At 46.7% G+C, this 18,619-nt stretch overlaps 1 protein-coding gene across 1 annotated transcript in view; it reads right to left on the reverse strand.

The window, feature by feature from the left end:
• Positions 1 to 2,601: 2,601 nt before the first annotated feature.
• Positions 2,602 to 18,619, reverse strand: part of LOC140413836 (F-box only protein 39-like) — a 55,650-nt gene continuing 39,632 nt past the window's right edge. The window contains exons 4-5 of the mRNA XM_072500935.1: positions 8,842 to 9,018; positions 2,602 to 2,833 (exon numbers count right to left, since the gene is read on the reverse strand). Of these exons, the coding sequence (XP_072357036.1) occupies positions 2,705 to 2,833; positions 8,842 to 9,018 (306 nt within the window). The 3' untranslated portion in view covers positions 2,602 to 2,704. The remainder of the gene's footprint in view (positions 2,834 to 8,841; positions 9,019 to 18,619) is intronic.

An 18,619-nucleotide genomic window follows, 5' to 3' on the forward strand; every position in this document is an offset into this window, starting at 1 on the left:
GTGAAGGCAGAAGGTGAATGTTCAGGGTGAACATGGGAGACAATGCCATTTGCCCTCATGGTTGGAGGCGAGAGAAGCGACAAAATGGTGGTAGTAGGTTTGCATGGTGCAGGGCACGTTGGCAGGTGCGATGTGGGGAAAAGAAGGGGCCTTGACCTCTACTGATCTAGTGGAGCTATTAAATCTCCCGCTCCGCTGCTTCCTGATCCTTGAGGTGAAGCAGCTGCTGCTGATCTCTTATCTCTTTTGCCAACCTGCTGACACTGTTCGACATCCTCTTTCCATTTTAGAACAGAACTTTCCTCATGCCCCCTGGCTGCTATAGAAAGCAGCTTCCAGGATGTGTGGGGGGCGGGGGGTCAACCTTGCATCACATTCCAGCCATCTTCGACAATCACCAGGATACTGATGGAAGGCAGGACTAATCTTAAAATTGGAGTGAGTGCGGTTCCCCTTGAGATGCATTCATCCTTCGAACATTGGCCAATGTGTGCTCGAAATTGCTCAATGTTAGGTGAGGGTGAGGTGATGTGGGGCAGATGGGCTGCTGTACACCCAATCTTATAATCAGCCCAGTGTATAAAATTGTTCAGCCTCTGCTTGTTTCTCAACTTTGCAGTGTAATCCCTGTCTCTCCGTGCCCCCCCCCCCCCCCCCCCCCCCCCCCCCGCAAGTTAAATTCAACCCTTCACTATCTGGGTTTGCACTTGAAGAATGGTAGGTTGGGTGAGGTACCAGAGGGAACTCAGTGTGGGAACGTGCACCAGAGTCGGTGTCTTCACAAGAAGATGAGGGATGAACATTGGCAGGTCAAAATCAAAAACGCAAGAAAAAGTTTCATTCAGATGAATGTGGGGTCAAGGGACTCTTGGCTGTAGCCTTGCGTATTTGCACTCTGATACTTTTGCCATCAGGAAAGGGGCAAGCGGAGCAATAAGGAGTGCTGTATCCCTGAAAATCAGAAGTCAGTGTTTTTTTGCCCAGGTCAGAAAAAGGATGATGATCTGAGATGGAATTGTCCCCAGGTGTCTTCTACCAAATGTCAACAACAATTGTGAAGCCTTCCAACCAGCTCCCCTGTCTTCAGCCAGTACCGGGAGAAACAGGACGATGACAACTCCATTCAGTATGCAAGAGGGGAATGATAGGTCAAAGCAAATTAATATTGTAATTAATCAGCTGCAAAGATCATAGAATCCCTACAGTGCAGAAGGAAGCCATTCAGCCCATCGAGTTTCAAATTTTCCCTGCGGGCTGAAGAATAAGCCAAAGTAAGTTTTGGTAACCATTTCACTTTTTTGGGGTATTCAGACAGGGAATAGTTGACATGCAATTTTAAAAATCTGTACATGGGGCTGAACCTTGTGATTGCCAAGCTAGTAGTAAGTGTACACATGTGCGCACACAACACCAAATGTTTTCCGTTTTATCTTGCAATGTAACTTCAGACATTTGTCCTTAAATGTCTTATGAAAAAACACAGGACAACTCTGCTTTTATGTCAAAAATATTTTATTTGCAATATATGAACATCATAAAAATTCTTACAAAGCTTTACAACAGTAATACTGATTGGTTTATAAAATTAGGAACACCCTTAGCTTTAAAGCCAATTTCACCATTTCAATCCTCCCAAAGGTGAGCTGCATTAAACTCAGCCTGCACTGTAGCTTAATGACATCGCCTCGGCCTCTGCCAAATTATTTCTCACCCAGAATAGGGAAGACGATTCCTGGAGGTGACACCCACACTCTGTCCATCATGGGGAAGGACTTGGCTTTGGCCCTGTGTCTCCCCCTGGTGGTACAACTGAGATTTGGCAACTCTTGGGAATTTGTGACAACTGGCTATCTCAGGGTTGCAAATGAATATCTTATTTGTCACAGTGGTAATCTATATCAGCTAGGCAGTGTCTTTTTGTACAAGTGGACCTCCGCTCCTCAGGTTTATGCAGCGAGAGGAGCCCTTGAAAGATTAACACATATGGGGACACTTGTTAAAACCATGGTTTAATTTTTTTAAAAAACACTATAATTTGCTAAATGTAGAATGTTGCTTCGTTCCACCAAACCTCTTTTCCAGATGTTTGTGCTTATCATTCATCAATATCTGCTCTTTTCATCAACTGTCAGTTTTTCTAATCTCTACAGATCAGCAGATCTGTACAGCCAAAGAGTGTTGGATGAAAATCAGTTTAAATATTCGTAAGCAGATAGCATAGAAACATTAAGGATACCTTTGGATGTCTGATCAATTACAACATGGGTCTGATAATGCACATTGTATTTCATGTCCTTCTGTTGATAAGGAAATGAATCTCCGCCAAAGTGAGATTTCCCGTGTGTCCCACATACAAATACAGAATCTCTCACAGACCTCAGCAAGTGTTTCATTGGCACCTCAGACATGAATTACTGACCCCAATGAAATCGTACAGCCTGTGAAATTAACATCATGGCATTTCGTATCTTGGATTCCAAACATCTTCCCAACATCAATAATAAGAACTGGAATAGACTGTGCTACTCAAATACTTTATATTATAAATTATGTAATATAATTCCCAGTTATTCCTACATATTGGGTACCTCTGATAACATCTTTGTTTCTGAAGGTTTTATTTGACTGGCAGGTGAATACACTTATTGATTCTCTAACTGCTTAAATGTATCATAGTGGGTTGCCCATTCGGTAAAGCTGTCTTTTACATCAGGGGGTAAGTAATTACAAAATAATTGAGTTCTGTGTCGATTAGATCCCTGTACTTAATGTACAAGTTACGCAGCAGCTTATCTTCCTCATTTGTTTCGTACTTGTGCATGTAAATTCTCACCTGTAGATTAAACAATGCCAGTGTCACATCAACAGTCTCAAAGATTTTATTATTGTCATCAAGCTCTGTTTATTCCCAAGTCCAGCCAAAGCAAGCTTATTTTGTTCATTCCTGAGACAGTGCATGTTTTAATTGGAATATGATACCACAATGCATTTGGTAGCACAGCAATGTGGTTGACTCGTAACTGCTCTCAGAAACGGCCTAGCAAGCTAGTCAAGGGCAATTAGGGATGGGGAGGTGATAAATGCTGGCCAAGCCTGTGATACCTACATTCCATGAAAACATTTTTTTTAAAACAATTCTGGTTAAAGAACTTAAGGCAAGTAAGTTCTATTACATAAATATTTTACAAATGGCAGTATTTGTTTCTAGAAATAATTTGTGTCTTCCATGGGTGGAACCAATTAATGAAACTTAATGCAGATCCCGTACCAGCCTCCCCGAACGGGCGCCGGAATGTGGCGACTAGGGGCTTTTCACAGTAACTTCATTGAAGCCTACTTGTGACAATAAGCGATTTTCATTTCATTTTTTCATAAACACGACTGTTCACCTAAATGATCCAGTATATTTTTTTTATTAAGGGGAAATTTAGTGTGGCCAATCCACCGAGTCTGCACATCTTTTTGCGTTGTCGGATGAGACCCACGCAGACACGGGGAGAATGTGCAAACTCCACACGGACAGTGTTCTGGTGCCAGGATCGAACCTGAGACCTCGGCGCCGTGAGGCAGCAATGCACCACCGTGCCACCCCATGATCCAGTATGTTATATTATGGAAGGGAGAAATTGCCGTTTTGTTAGGTTTTGCTTCACTAAAGTTAGTGTTTGGGTTGATTTCCTCTTCTCTCTTTAATTACTCCCTTCTCCACTGATTCATTTTGGGCCACTGTCCCATGTATATCAACTAATCTGTGGCATATTGTCCATGAGAACTGGCATATTCATTTGTAAGTTAGGTTGTGAGTGTTTACAATAAACCGGTCAAAGAGCGCTTCATGACAAAGGGGAGAGTTTGGAGCGGCAGAGGGTAATAGATGAGATGTTGGAGGTAGATAGGAGGTATGCAGAAGATGGGGACCCAGCGAATTTGGAAAAGAGGAAGGAACTACAGGCGAGCTTCGACCGACTGTCTACCAGAAAGGCAGTGCGCCAACTGAGACGAGCATGGGGTGCAGCTTATGAACATGGAGATAAGGGTATGTTAGCAGGTCAGCTCCGGAGGGAGGCAGCGGCAAAGGAAATTCTTCAGGTGAAGGATAGGGCAGGGAAGTTGGTGGTGGCTCCTGAGCTGATTAACAAGGTTTTTGAGGAGTTTTCTGAGAGGTTGTACAGGTCAGAGCCACCCGGGGGAGACCGTGGGATGCAGGAATTTCTAGATGGGTTGGAGTACCCGAGGCTAGGGAAGGGGGACAGGGCTACATTAGAAGGAGCAATAGTGAGCAGGAGATAAAGGTTGCGATTGGGAGGATGCAGTCAGGGAAGGTGGCAGGGCCGGATGGGTTTCCGGTGGAATATTATAAAAAATTCAAGGATAAGCTGGCACCCCTGATGGTGGGGATGTTTGAGGAAGCGATAGGGAAGGGGGTGTTGCCACAAACCTTGGGGCAGGCATCGATTTCCCTGTTGCGAAAAAAAGATAAGGATCCTACAGAGTGTGGGTCGTATTGGCCCATATCGCTTCTGAATGTGGACGCAAAAGTGCTGGCGAAGGTACTGGCGGGTAGGCTGGAGGAGTGCCTCCCGAAGTGATAGGGGAGGATCAGACGGGTTCGTGAGAGGGAGGCAGCTCTTTTCAAAAGTTAGAAGGGTATTGAACGTCGTTATGGCACCGGCGGAGGGGAAGGAAACAGAGGTGGTTGTGGCACTGGACGCTGAGAAGGCGTTTGACCGGGTAGAATGGGTGTACTTGATGGCAGTTCTGGAGCGGTTTGGGATTGGACCAAGATTTGCGAACTGGGTAATGCTACTATATAAGGAACCGAAGGCGAGTGTCCGCACAAACAACATCAGCTTTAGATACTTTTCTCTCCACCGTGGGACGAGACAGGGATGTCCTATGTCCCCCCTGCTGTTTGCACTCGCGATTGAGCCGTTGGCCATCGCATTAAGAAGTTCGGGGGCATGGAAAGGAATAGTGCGGGGGGTGGGGGGGGGGGGGGGGAGATAGAGCATAGGGTGTTCTTATATGCCGACGACTTGCTGCTGTATGTGTCGGAGCCGGTGCGTCGATAGGAGGAATATTGGAGCTACTGCGGGTATTTGGGTCATTCTCGGGGTACAAGCTGAACCTGGACAAGAATGAGTATTTTGTGGTGTCTCGGCCGGGGGTGGGGACAGGGAGGGGGGGCTGCCATTCCGTAGGACAGGGACTCACTTTAGGTATCTGGGGGTGCAGGTTGCCCAGGAGTGGGGGAGGCTTCGCAGGTACAACATCACTAGTTTGGTGGGGTGGTCTCCCTGTGTCACTGGCGGATCGGGTACAGGCGGTTAAAATGAACGTGTTGCCGCGATTTCTGTTTATTTTTCAATGCCTACCGATTTTCCTGCCAAAGACTTTTTTCAGGGAGATTGAGGGAAGGATTACCTCGTTCATATGGGGAGGGAAGGTGGCCAGAGTTAGAAAGGTGCTGCTACAGAGGGGAAGGCAGGTCTCCCAAACGTGTTGTACTACTACTGGGCGGCGAATGTGGAGAAGGTGCGGAGCTGGGTCAGAGGGGTTGATTCCCAGTGGGTCAGAATGGAGGAGAGTTTGTGCAGGGGGTCGGGAATGAAAGCACTAGCAACAGCACCGCTCCCGATAGCCCCGGGGAAATACTCAGGGGGTCCGGTAATAATGGCTTCATTGAAAATCTGGAGGCAGTTTCGCCAACACTTCAGGTTGGGGGCAGGGTCAAGGGAATTGCCGATTCGGGGGAACCACAGATTTGAGGCAGGGTGGTGGGATGGAAATTTCCGGAAATGGGAAGAGAAGGGAATTAAGACGCTAAAAGATTTGTTTCTTAGGGGTCGGTTTGCAGGATTGAGGGAGCTGGAAGCGAAGTATGGGCTAGAGCAGGGAGAAATGTTTAGATACATGCATGTTCGTGATTTTGCCAGGAAGGAGATACAGAGCTTCCCGGAGGAACTGGCCTCCACATTGCTGGAGGAGGTGCTGACGACAAGGGGACTGGAGAAGGGGACAGTGTCAGCGATGTACGGAGCTATTTTGGAAGAGGATAAGGTACCACTGGAAGGAATCGAAGCAAAGTGGGAGGAAGAGTTGGGAGAGGTCATAGAGGAGGGTGTCTAGTGTGAGGTGCTCCGGAGAGTGAATGCCTCCACCCAGTGCGCGAGGTTGGGGCTGATCCAGCTGAAGGTGGTATACAGAGCGCACCTCACGAGGGCGAGGATGAGCCGATTCTTTGATGGAGTAGAGGATGTGTGTGAACGTTGCGGGCAGGGGGGGGCGGCGCTGATCACGTTGATATGTTTTGATCCTGTCCAAAGCTAGGGGATTACTGGAAGGAGGTTTTTAGGGTAATTTCCAAGGTGGTGCACGTGAAACTGGATCCGGGTCCCCGGGAGGCCATATTCGGGGTGTCGGACCAGCCAGGGTTGGAAACGGGAGCGGAGGCAGATATCATAGCCTTCGCCTCATTGATCGCCCGAAGGCGGATCCTGTTGGGATGGAGAGCAGCCTCTCCACCCAGTGCCCTGGCGTGGCGGGGGGACCTGTTGGAATTCCTGACTCTTGAGAAGGTTAAGTTTGAACTGAGGGGAAGAACAGAAGGGTTCTACAATTCATGGGCATTATTCATTATGCACTTTCAAGAACTGGATACCATCGAACATTAGTTGGGGAGGAGGGTTGGGGGGGAGGGGGCTGTGTGTATTAAGGGTGACTATGGGTAATCCGTGATTCCTTTTTATCATTTGTTTATGTAAACATGCGGGCCAATGTTTGGGGGTTGGTGGGAGGATGGGATCATTGTTATTGATATGGAGATTGACATATTTGTTGCTTAGTGTTTATTGTTGGTGGGTGTAAATTTGGGAGAAAATGTGAAAAAGGAAGAGAATAAAAATATTTTTTTTTTTTAAAGTGGGCTTCATAACTGACATTAAAAATTCACTCCCTCCACCAGCAGCTAGGACCACACAGTTGGTGCAGTGTGTATAATTGACACGATACATTGCAACAACTCCCCATGGCTCCTTCAATAGCACCTCCAAACCCACAATCTCTACTACCTAGAAAGACGAGGCAGCAGGCAGATGGGAACACCATCACTTGCAAGCTCCCCCCAAGACAGGCACTATCCTGATTTGGAACTGCCTTCCTCACTGTCATTGGGTCAAAATCCTGGAATTATCTTCCTAACAGCACGGTGGATTATCAAAGTCAAGTGGACTGCAGTAGCTCAAGAAAGCAGTTCACAAGCACCTTATAGAGTCATAGATGTTTTTTACAGCATGGAAACAGGCCCTTTGGCCCAGCTTGTCCATGCCCTTCTTGAGGGCAGTTCAGGATGGGCAATAAATGCTGGCTTTGCCAGCAGGCACTCAAATCCCAAGAACAAGTTTAAAAAACTGAACCTGATTCTCTTCTGTCCTAACCCAAAATTATCCATTTTCCCAAAAGTGTTAGAGAACAGTAATCGGGAACCATGAACCCTTTCTGACCTTCCCCCGCCCCCCCCCCCCCCCCCACCTAACTCATGTGTGACAGAACCTGCTGCTATTCCGATTGAGACAGTGTATTTATCAACTCAGTCACTAGGGGGCAGTGCCTGTCTGTTAAGGATAAAGTGGTTTCCAGCCTCCAAGGTACAAGACATGGCAACCAGGAAGTGAATAAGTATGAAAGTTTAAAGGAGCCAGTGGAGGAAACATGACACATCCACAAGTCCGTGATTAAAGTTTCAGTAATGGAGAGGATAATACTGGATTAAGGTGTGCCATCTATCCTCTTTACATAGCGAAACAAAACTTCTCAAACTTTCTCTCGAGCAACACTAGGATGTCAGCTGAACAGTAGAGTTTTACACTAATTATGCACAGAAGGTTTGCCCACAGTTCCAATAGCATTAAAGAAGTGAATTGTTATGATCCCTTATTATAAGGTGCAAATAGGTCAAAATCCAAAGAAAAGGGAGAAAAAGCAAAATAATGGAGTGTTGGAAATAATAAACAGGGACACAAGATTGAACAGTAGCAGAGGCAAGGATCCACAGCAGTGATGGGCAACCTGAGCTGTAGAGAGGACCGTATGAGTGGCCCTCCATCTCGGTGGGGCACAAGATTGAAAGAGAGCATGTTCACTAACTATGATCCTTTAGAAATCTTACAACACCAGGTTAAAGTCCAACAGGTTTGTTTCAATGTCACTAGCTTTCGGAGCGCTGCTCCTTCCTTCACCTGAGGAAGGAGCAGCGCTCCGAAAGCTAGTGACATTGAAACAAACCTGTTGGACTTTAACCTGGTGTTGTAAGACTTCTTACTGTGCTCACCCCAGTCCAACGCCGGCATCTCCACATCATGATCCTTTAATAAGATTGAATACATGTACTACACACCAAATATTTCATAAGTTATAGAAAATGCTTAATCATTCATAGAACTGTCATCAACTTCAAATGGTAAAAACAAAAGTGTATACGTCTGATTGGACGCAGAGGGGATGCATGGCTCAATGTTGTGAGCAATCAGCACGCAGTAACTCACTTCATTTGACTTTGCTTTACATACGTATCACTTCAGTCACATTAGTAGGAAAAAAATCTACACCGACAGAAATCAGCAGAACGTGGCAACCCTTCGCATGGGCAACTGTCAACATAATGTTTTGTGGGGAACATTCGGAACCCAGTTGGGGTGCGTGTGACGGCACACCTTGCCGTCGGGAAACCTGTGCGCCGGCGTGGGACCAGAATTTCCCGCTGGCGTGACCAGCCGCTAAATCCCGCCCCTGGTCTCCATGCTTGAGGCCCAGAAATCCTGTTATCCAAAACAGCTGAGCTACCTTCAGGGTGCGAAAGTTGGATTTTCCTTCCTGGCGATACTGCAGCATTGTCTCAATAAACTTCATACCGAGGAAAGCCCAGATCTTCATGTAGTGCAGCCGTTCACATGTTAACACCAGTTGCAGCAACTCATCATCAATCCGTTCATGGCTATTATTAAATTCCAATGTCAATTTCTGCAAAAATAAATTGCATCTCAGAATGAGGACAGTGCAATATAGAGACATGAACATAGATATAGAAACACAGAACAAATAGGAGCAGGAGGAGGCCATTCGGCCCTTCAACCCGCTTCACCATTAATTATGATCATGGCTGATCATCCAACTCAATAGCCCTAATCCCGCTTTCCCCCATATCCTTTGATCCCCTTTGCCCCAAGTGCTATATCTAACTGCTTCTTGAAAACATACAATGTTTTGGACTCAACTACTTCCTGTGGTAATGAATTCCACAGTCTCACCACTCTCTGGGTGAAGAAATGTCTCCTCATCTCTATTCTACATGGTCAACCCCGTATCCTCAGACTGTGACCCCTGGTTCTGGACAAACCCACGATCGGGAACATCCTTCCTGCCTCAACCCTGCCCAGTCCTGTTAGAATTTTATAGGTTTCTATGAATTCCCCCTCATTCTTATGAACTCCAGTGAATACAATCCTAACCGATTCAATCTCTCCTCGTGTGTCAGTCCCGCCATCCCAGGAATCAGTCTGGTAAACCCTCTCTGCACTCCCTCTAGAACAAGAACATCCTTCCTCAGATAAGGAGACCAAAATTGCACACACTATTCCAGGTGTGGGTTCACCAAGGATCTGTATAATTGCAGCAAGACACCCCTGCTCCTGTTAATATATATGTTAAACATATTTAATATTTGATTTGATTGGTGCGCAAGACCAGAAAAATATAGAACAAATATCAGCAAATATTTAATCGTGAGGAACTTGAAGATGGACTGGGATAGAATCATAGAATTTATAGTGCAGAAGGAGGCCATTTGGCCCATTGAGTCTGCACCGACCCATTGAAGAGCACCCTACTTAAGCCCATGCCTCCACCTTATACCTGTAACCCAACCAAATCTTTTGGACACTATGGGGCAATTTAGCATGGCCAATCCACCTAACCTGCATATCTTTGGACTGTGGGCGGAAACTGGAGCACCCGAAGGAAACCCACGCAGACACAGGGAAAAAGTGCAAACTCCACACAAGCAGTCACCCAAGGCTGAAATTGAATTGAGGTGGGCCAAGTTGACCAAATGTCAGTAGGGGAACATGGAGGACGTGATAAGAACATAAGAACTAGGAGCAGGAGTAGGCCATCTGGCCCCTCGAGCCTGCTCAGCCATTTAATGAGATCATGGCTGATCTTTGTGGACTCAGCTCCACTCTCCGGCCCGTACACCAAACCCCCGAATCCCTTTATTCTTTAGAAAGGTATCTATCTTTTTCTTTAAAATGTTTAAAGAAGGAGCCTCAACTGCTTCACTGGGCAAGGAATTCCAGAGATTCACAACCCTTTGGGTGAAGAGGTTCCTCCTAAACTCGGTCTTAAATCTACTTCTCCTTATTTTGAGGCTATGCCCCCTAGTTCTGCTTTCCCCGACCAGTGGAAACAACCTGCCCGCATCTATCCTATCTATTCCCTTCATAATCTTATATGTTTCAATAAGATCCCCCCGCATCCTTCTAAACTCCAATGAGTACAGTCCCAGTCTACTCAACCTCTCGTCATAATCTAATCCCCTCAACTCTGGGATCAACCTAGTGAATCTCCTCTGCACTCCCTCCAGTGCCAATATGTCCTTTCTCAGGTAAGGAGACCAAAACTGAACACAATACTCCAGATGTGGCCTCACCAAAACCCTATACAATTGCAGCATAACCTCCCTAGTCTTGAACTCCATCCCTCTAGCAATGAAGGACAAAACTCGATTAGCCTTTTTAATCACCTGTTGCATCTGCACACCAACTTTTTGCGACTCGTGCACCAGCACACCCAGGTCCCTCTGCACAGAAGCATGTTCATTGTATCATAAGGTTTAGGATGACGATAGAAAGGGACAATTGACAATCCGGAATAAGAATAATTAACTGGGGGAGAGCTGACTTCAGTGGGATAAGAACAGAGCTGGGCCGGTTAGACTGGAACTAAAGGTTGATGGGAAAATCTGTAGCAGAACAATCAGCTACTTTCAAAGCAGAAATGGGGCTTGATTCTCTGCCGGCGGGATGCTCCATTTTGCCGGCAGCCCGGGGGTTTCCCGACGGCGTGGGACTGCCCCACAATGGGAAACCCCATTGACCGGCCGGCGTAACGGAGCATCCCACCGGCGGGGTGAACCTGAAATGTGGTGCGGTGGGGCGGAGAATCCCGCCCATGGTTTATGCACAATCGAAGTGTATTCCCTCAAAAGGGAAATAAATGTAGGGCAAACTAATCCAGAACTTCCTTGAATGAAAAGGGAGATGGAAATTAAGATCAGGAAGAAAAAGTGTGCTTCTGACAGGTGCCAGGTAGAAAACACAACTAAGAACCAGGCTGAATGTAGAATGTTCAGAGAAGAGGTGAAAAAGCAAAGAGGGAGTATAAGAGAAGACTGGCAGTCAATACGAAGAGGAATCCAAAAGTCTTCTATAGGCAGATTAGTAGTAAAAGAGTGGTAAGAGGAGGAGTAGGGCGGATTAGAGACATAAAAAGGAATTTACACGTGGAAGCAGATGTTAAATGAATATTTTGCATCTGTCTTTACCAAGGAAGCAGATGTTACCCAGGCCATGTTAACAGGGGAAGAAACTCTGTCAGTAGAAGGGCTCAAAATTGATAAGGAAGAAGTGTTGAAGAGACTGTCGGTACTTAAAGTTGCCAAGGCATCGGAACCGGATGAGATGCATCCAAGGATATTGGAGGAAACGAGACTGGATATTGCAGGGGCGCTGACCATAAGCTTCCCGCCTTCTCTAGACTCAGCGGAGGTGCCAGAGGACTGGAGAAGTCCAAATATTATGCCCTTGTTCAAAAAAGGTTGTAAGGATATGCCCAACAATTGCAAACCAGTCAGTTTATTTTCGGTGGTGGAGAAGTTCTATAATCAATTATTTGGGATAGAATTAGTAGTCATGGAAAAAATTGGATTGGTTAGGAAGAGCCAACATGTGTAGATGCTACATTTGCTATATTTGTATCCACAGCTGCATGTAAGAATTTTTTTTAAAAAAAGATATTTTATTCCAAACATACACATCATAAAAATATACCGTCCATCAAAGCATAATTAATAATTTGTACAGTTTTTCCCCTTTAAATGCCACCCCTCCCTCCCCCTCCTCCTTGCGATGAGAAGCTCCTCAAATGCAGTCATGAACTGCCTCCCCTGCACCTCGAAACCCTCTTCTGACCCCCTCAACTCAAAATTAATCTTCTCCAGCCGGAGAAAGTCGGACAAGTCCCCCAGCCAGGCCACCCCTCCTATCGGGGTATCCAACCTCCAATTCAACAGGCCCCTTCACCGGGCAATCAGAGAGGCAAAGGCCATGACATTGGCCCCCTTCCCCTCAAGCAGCTCAGTTCCTCCAAAACCCCAAAGATTGGGGGTTGGGGTTGGGCGGCACAGTGGCACAGTGGTTAGCACTGCTGCCTCACAGTGCCAGAGAACCGGGTACAATTCCACCCTCAGGTGACTGTGTGGAATTGCACATTCTCCCTCTGTCCGCGCGGGTTTCCTCCGGGTGCTCCGGTTTCCTCCCACAGTCCAAAGATGTGCAGGTTAGGTGGATTGGCCACGCTAAATTGCCCCTTGGTGGGATTGCGGGGATAGGGCGGGGATTGGGCCTGTGTAAGGTGCTCTTTCAGAGGGCCGTGCACTCTCGATGGGCTGAATGGCCTCATTCTGCACTGTAAGGATTCTATGATTCCTATGATTGCCACCATAGGGTCTGGCCTGACCTCAGCCCCCACTCTCCTGGATAATGTCACACCTCCCAAAAGCTCTCCAGCTTCTCGCACCCCCAGAACAGGTGAGCAGGATTCGCCGGCCCTCTCCCTCACTTCTCACACCCATCGGCCACCCCCCTGGAAGAACCCACTTATCCTCGCCCGGGTCATGTGTACCTTGTGCACCACCTTGAACTGAGTCAAGCTCATCCTCGCGCAGGAGGAGGTTGAGTTCACTCCCCGCATAGCCTCACATCAGAATCCCCCTCCTATTTCCCTCCCCAACTCCTTGTCCCATTTTCGCTTTATCCTCGCCACCTGTGTCCCACCCTGCTCCCCCAACCACCCATATATGTCCCCAATCCTTTCCTCCCCCAAATCATCAGGGAGCAGCAATTGCTCCAACATCGTGTACTCCGGTAACTGGGAGAATGTCTCCACTCCTTTCCCGCGAAGTCCCGCACCTGCTTCACCTAAACTCTGTCTCTCGGCAGCTCAAACCTCTCCGAGAGCTCGTGCAGTCCCCCAAACGTCCCCTCCGAAAAAATATCCCTAACCCGCTCCAGACCTGTCTTCCTCCACTTCTCATACAACCCATCCATCCCCCTCAGATTAAACCTGTGGTTCCCACATAGTGGCATCAGGACCAACATTTTATCCAACTTAATATGCCTCCTCAACTGCTTCCATATCCTGATAGTCGTCTCAACGTTCACAGCCCAGTAATAATACGTCAGATTCGGGAGCGCCAACCCCTCTTTCTAAATCTGCCTCTGTAGCAGATCCCTCTTCACCCTTGGTACCTTCCCCGACCCATATAAACTCCGAAATCAGTGCCTCCACCCTCTGGAAGGTAACTTGACGGAGAAAGATCGAGAAGGTCTGAAAGATAATCAGGAACCCTGGCAACACATTCATCTTTACCACCTGCATCCTCCCTGCCAACGACAAGTGCTTGTGATCCCCCTTAACCTCTTCCACTAAAGCTGTGCACAGTGGCCCACTCATGCATCACGTGAAATACCGAAACTGCTGTCACGCCACTTTAAACGGTAGACCCCCAAATTGGCTCCCCTACCTGCTACGTTCGCCAGGAACACATTACATGTAAGAATTTCAATTTTAATATGCACATAGACTGGAGGAATCACATTGGCAAGGGTAGCCTGGAGGCAGAGTTCATTGAATGTATTAGAGATTGCTTCCTGGAACAGTATGTTGAGGAGCCAACCAAGGAGGAGGCTACTCTGGATTTGGTATTGTGTAATGAGGAGGGATGAATTAATGACCTCCATTGTTAAGGAGCCACTAGGGAGTAGTGACCATAGTATAGTAGAATTCAAAATTCAGTTTGGGGACGAGAAGGTGGAGTCCCATACATGAGTTCTGGAATTAATCAAAGGAAATGACATGGGCTTGAGGACAGATTTGGCCCGTATAGACTGGGCAGGAAGGCTAAAAGGTCGGACAGCTGATGAGCAGTGGCAATTGCTTAAGGGGATACGCAACTAAAATGTGTCCCGGTGAGGAAGAAAGATGGGAAGAGGGCTAAAAAATATCCATGGCGAAACAAGGAGGTCAGGGACATTATAAAGTCAAAAACAAAGGTATATCACATTGCAAAGGTCAGTGGTAGGCTGGAAGATTGGGAAACTTTCAAACATAAACAAAGGGATACTAAAAAAGTAATAAAAAGAGCTAAGGTAAATTATAAAAGAAAGCTAGCGCAAAATAATAATGATAGCAAAAGCTTCTATAAGTTTTTATAAAAGGGAAGAGAGTCTCCATGGTGAATGTTGGTCCCTTGGAAGATGAAACCGGAGAGTTAATGCGGGGAACACAGAAATGGCAAAGATGCTAAACCAATACTTTGCCTCGTTTTTCACAGTGAAGGACACTCATACCATTCCTTTTTTAAAAATGTATTTTATTACAAACGTGTATCAAAACAGTTTCAGCGAATAAACACCCCGGGAAACATACTTCCCAACAATCAACTATACAGTCTGTACAGATTTTTCCCCTTTTACACCCTTCCCTCCCCCGTAACGAACAGCCCCTCAAACACGGTCACAAACATCCCCCACCTTTCCTCAAATCCCTCTGAAGAGCCCCTTAACTCATACTTTATCTTCTCTAATCGCAGGAAGTCGTACAGGTCACCCAACTAAGCCGCTACCCCCGGTGGCGATGCCTACCGCCACTCCAGCAACCAGAAAGGGGAAGGCCAAGACATCGGCCTTCCTCCTCTCCATGAGCTCCGGCTTCCCTGAAACCTCAAATATCGCCAGCAAAGGGTCCGGATTCACCTCCTTCTCCATGATCCTGGCTAAGACCGCGAACACTCCCGCCCAGAATCTTCCCAGTTTTTCACAACCACAAAACATGTGCACGTGATTCACTGGCCCCCACCCACACCTCTCACACTCATCTGCTACCCCGTGAAAGAACCCACTCATTCTCACCAGAGTCATATGCACCCTGTGCACCACCTAAAACTGTATCAGGCTCATCCTTGCACAAGGGGAGGTCCCGTTTACCCTTCGCAGTGCCTCACTCCATACTCCCCTATTGATCTCCCCTCCCAACTCCGCTGCCCATTTCTCCTTGATCTTCACCACCCGCTCGCCTCCCTGCTCCCCCAGCCAATTGTATATGTCCCCAATTCTTCCCTCCCCTTCCACATCCGGAAGCAGCAGTGGCTCCAGCAGGGTGTATCCCGGCAATCTAGGGAACCCCCTCCAGACCTTTCGCGCAAAGTCCCTAACCTGCAGATACCTGAACTCACTCCCTGTGGAAGGGAAGTTAATGAGTTACCAATTTAGAAGCATGCTGGGAATATTAACTATATTTTAACACTGCTTTTGAGCGAAAATAAGGAGGTCAAGTAATGTAAACTAAATACTGCTTAGTATGTGGTACTCTGCATTATTATGATAATAAGTTGTTCTTCCGAAGGAGAACAAAATGCATACTTGAATTGTTTTTAAACCAAGGGTAAAACATTCATATTTCCTCTTGCGTATGTTCCCAAGCTTTATCTCTTCAAAGTTGTTTATTTCAACCTATAAATATAATGGTTTTTGACTGCATAACTCAGAGTGCAGTGCCTTGGCTTTGCAGCTGAAACACTCTCTCTCCACAAGTATATAGAACATAGAAAAATACAGCGCAGTACAGGCCCTTCGGCCCACGATGTTGCATAACCTGCGGTGCATGGTTACAGGGTTCATGGGGGTGTGTTCTGCCTGTTCAGTCGGGGGTTGGGGTGCTTTTCTCTTTTGGGGTTTTTCTTGCGTACATGTCCCATGTACGTATCTATGGGCAGTCTCATTTAACTCCTGCCAATCGGGGCCGTTTTCCTGGTCTAATTGGGGTCCAAACGTATTTTGAAACCCATTCTGAACGGAAAGCAGAGATTGCAATTCTGCAATTTGCTTCCGGCACTTTGCGTGATCTACCGAGCTCTGCCTTTGTTCCATCGTGGAAGTGTGGAGTGCTCGTAGGGCTGCTTTCAAATCATTGCACTGTTTCTGCAATTTCTCTACCTGTTGCTCGGTTTCTTGTCTTAGCAAGACCGCGCGTTGCGTGTCCTGGTAGGCCTTATCATATTAGAACATAGAACATAGAACAATACAGCGCAGTACAGGCCCTTCGGCCCATGATGTTGCACCAAAACAAAAGCCATCTAACCTACACTATACCATTATCATCCATATGTTTATCCAATAAACTTTTAAATGCCCTCAATGTTGGCGAGTTCACTACTGTAGCAGGTAGGGCATTCCACGGCCTCACTACTCTTTGCGTAAAGAACCTACCTCTGACCTCTGTCCTATATCTATTAGCCCTCAGTTTAAAGCTATGTCCCCCTCGTGCCAGCCATATCCATCCGCGGGAGAAGGCTCTCACTGTCCACCCTATCCAACCCCCTGATCATTTTGTATGCCTCTATTAAGTCTCCTCTTAACCTTCTTCTCTCCAACGAAAACAACCTCAAGTTCATCAGCCTTTCCTCATAAGATTTTCCCTCCATACCAGGCAACATCCTGGTAAATCTCCTCTGCACCCGCTCCAAAGCCTCCACGTCCTTCCTATAATGCGGTGACCAGAACTGTACGCAATACTCCAAATGCGGCCGTACCAGAGTTCTGTACAGCTGCAACATGACCTCCCGACTCCGGAACTCAATCCCTCTACCAATAAAGGCCAACACTCCATAGGCCTTCTTCACAACCCTATCAACCTGGGTGGCAACTTTCAGGGATCTATGTACATGGACACCTAGATCCCTCTGCTCATCCACACTTTCAAGTACTTTACCATTAGCCAAATATTCCACATTCCTGTTATTCCTTCCAAAGTGAATCACCTCACACTTCTCTACATTAAACTCAATTTGCCACCTCTCAGCCCAGCTCTGCAGCTTATCTATATCCCTCTGTAACCTGCTACATCCTTCCACACTATCGACAACACCACCGACTTTAGTATCGTCTGCAAATTTACTCACCCACCCTTCTGCGCCTTCCTCTAGGTCATTGATAAAAATGACAAACAGCAACGGCCCCAGAACAGATCCTTGTGGTACTCCACTTGTGACTGAACTCCATTCTGAACATTTCCCATCAACCACCACCCTCTGTCTTCTTTCAGCTAGCCAATTTCTGATCCACATCTCTAAATCACCCTCAATCCCCAGCCTCCGTATTTTCTGCAATAGCCTACCGTGGGGAACCTTATCAAACGCTTTGCTGAAATCCATATACACCACATCAACTGCTCTACCCTCGTCTACCTGTTCAGTCACCTTCTCAAAGAACTCGATAAGGTTTGTGAGGCATGACCTACCCTTCACAAAGCCATGCTGACTATCCCTGATCATATTATTCCTATCTAGATGATTATAAATCTTGTCTCTTATAATCCCCTCCAAGACTTTACCCACTACAGACGTGAGGCTCACCGGTCTATAGTTGCCGGGGTTGTCTCTGCTCCCCTTTTTGAACAAAGGGACCACATTTGCTATCCTCCAGTCCTCTGGCACTATTCCTGTATCCAATGATGACATAAAAATCAAAGCCAATGGTCCAGCAATCTCTTCCCTGGCCTCCCAGAGAATCCTAGGATAAATCCCATCAGGTCCCGGGGACTTATCTATTTTCAGCCTGTCCAGAATTGCCAACACCTCTTCCCTACGTACCTCAATGCCATCTAATCTATTTACCTGGAGCTCAGCATTCTCTTCCACAACATTATCTTTTTCCTGAGTGAATACTGACGAAAAATATTCATTTAGTATCTCGCCTATCTCTTCAGACTCTACACACAACTTCCCATCCCTGTCCTTGACTGGTCCTACTCTGTCCCTAGTCATTCGCTTATTCCTGACATACCTATAGAAAGCTTTTGGGTTTTCCTTGATCCTTCCTGCCAAATACTTCTCATGTCCCCTCCTTGCTCGTCTTAGCTTTCTCTTTAGATCCTTCCTCGCTACCTTGTAACTATCCATCGCCCCAACTGAAACTTCACACCTCATCTTCACATAGGCCTCCTTCTTCCTCTTAACAAGAGATTCCACTTCTTTGGTAAACCACAGTTCCCTCGCTCGGCACCTTCCTCCCTGCCTGACCGGTACATACTTATCAAGAACACGCAGTAGCTGATCCTTGAACAAGCTCCACTTATCCAGTGTGTCCAACACTTGCAGCCTACTTCTCCACCTTATCCCCCCCAAGTCACGTCTAATGGCATCATAATTTCCCTTCCCCCAGCTATAACTCTTGCCCTGCGGTGTATACTTATCCCTTTCCATCCTTAACGTAAACGTCACCGAATT

This window comes from Scyliorhinus torazame, chromosome 1 (assembly GCF_047496885.1).
Source record: "Scyliorhinus torazame isolate Kashiwa2021f chromosome 1, sScyTor2.1, whole genome shotgun sequence".
Taxonomy (NCBI): Eukaryota; Metazoa; Chordata; class Chondrichthyes; order Carcharhiniformes; family Scyliorhinidae; genus Scyliorhinus; species Scyliorhinus torazame.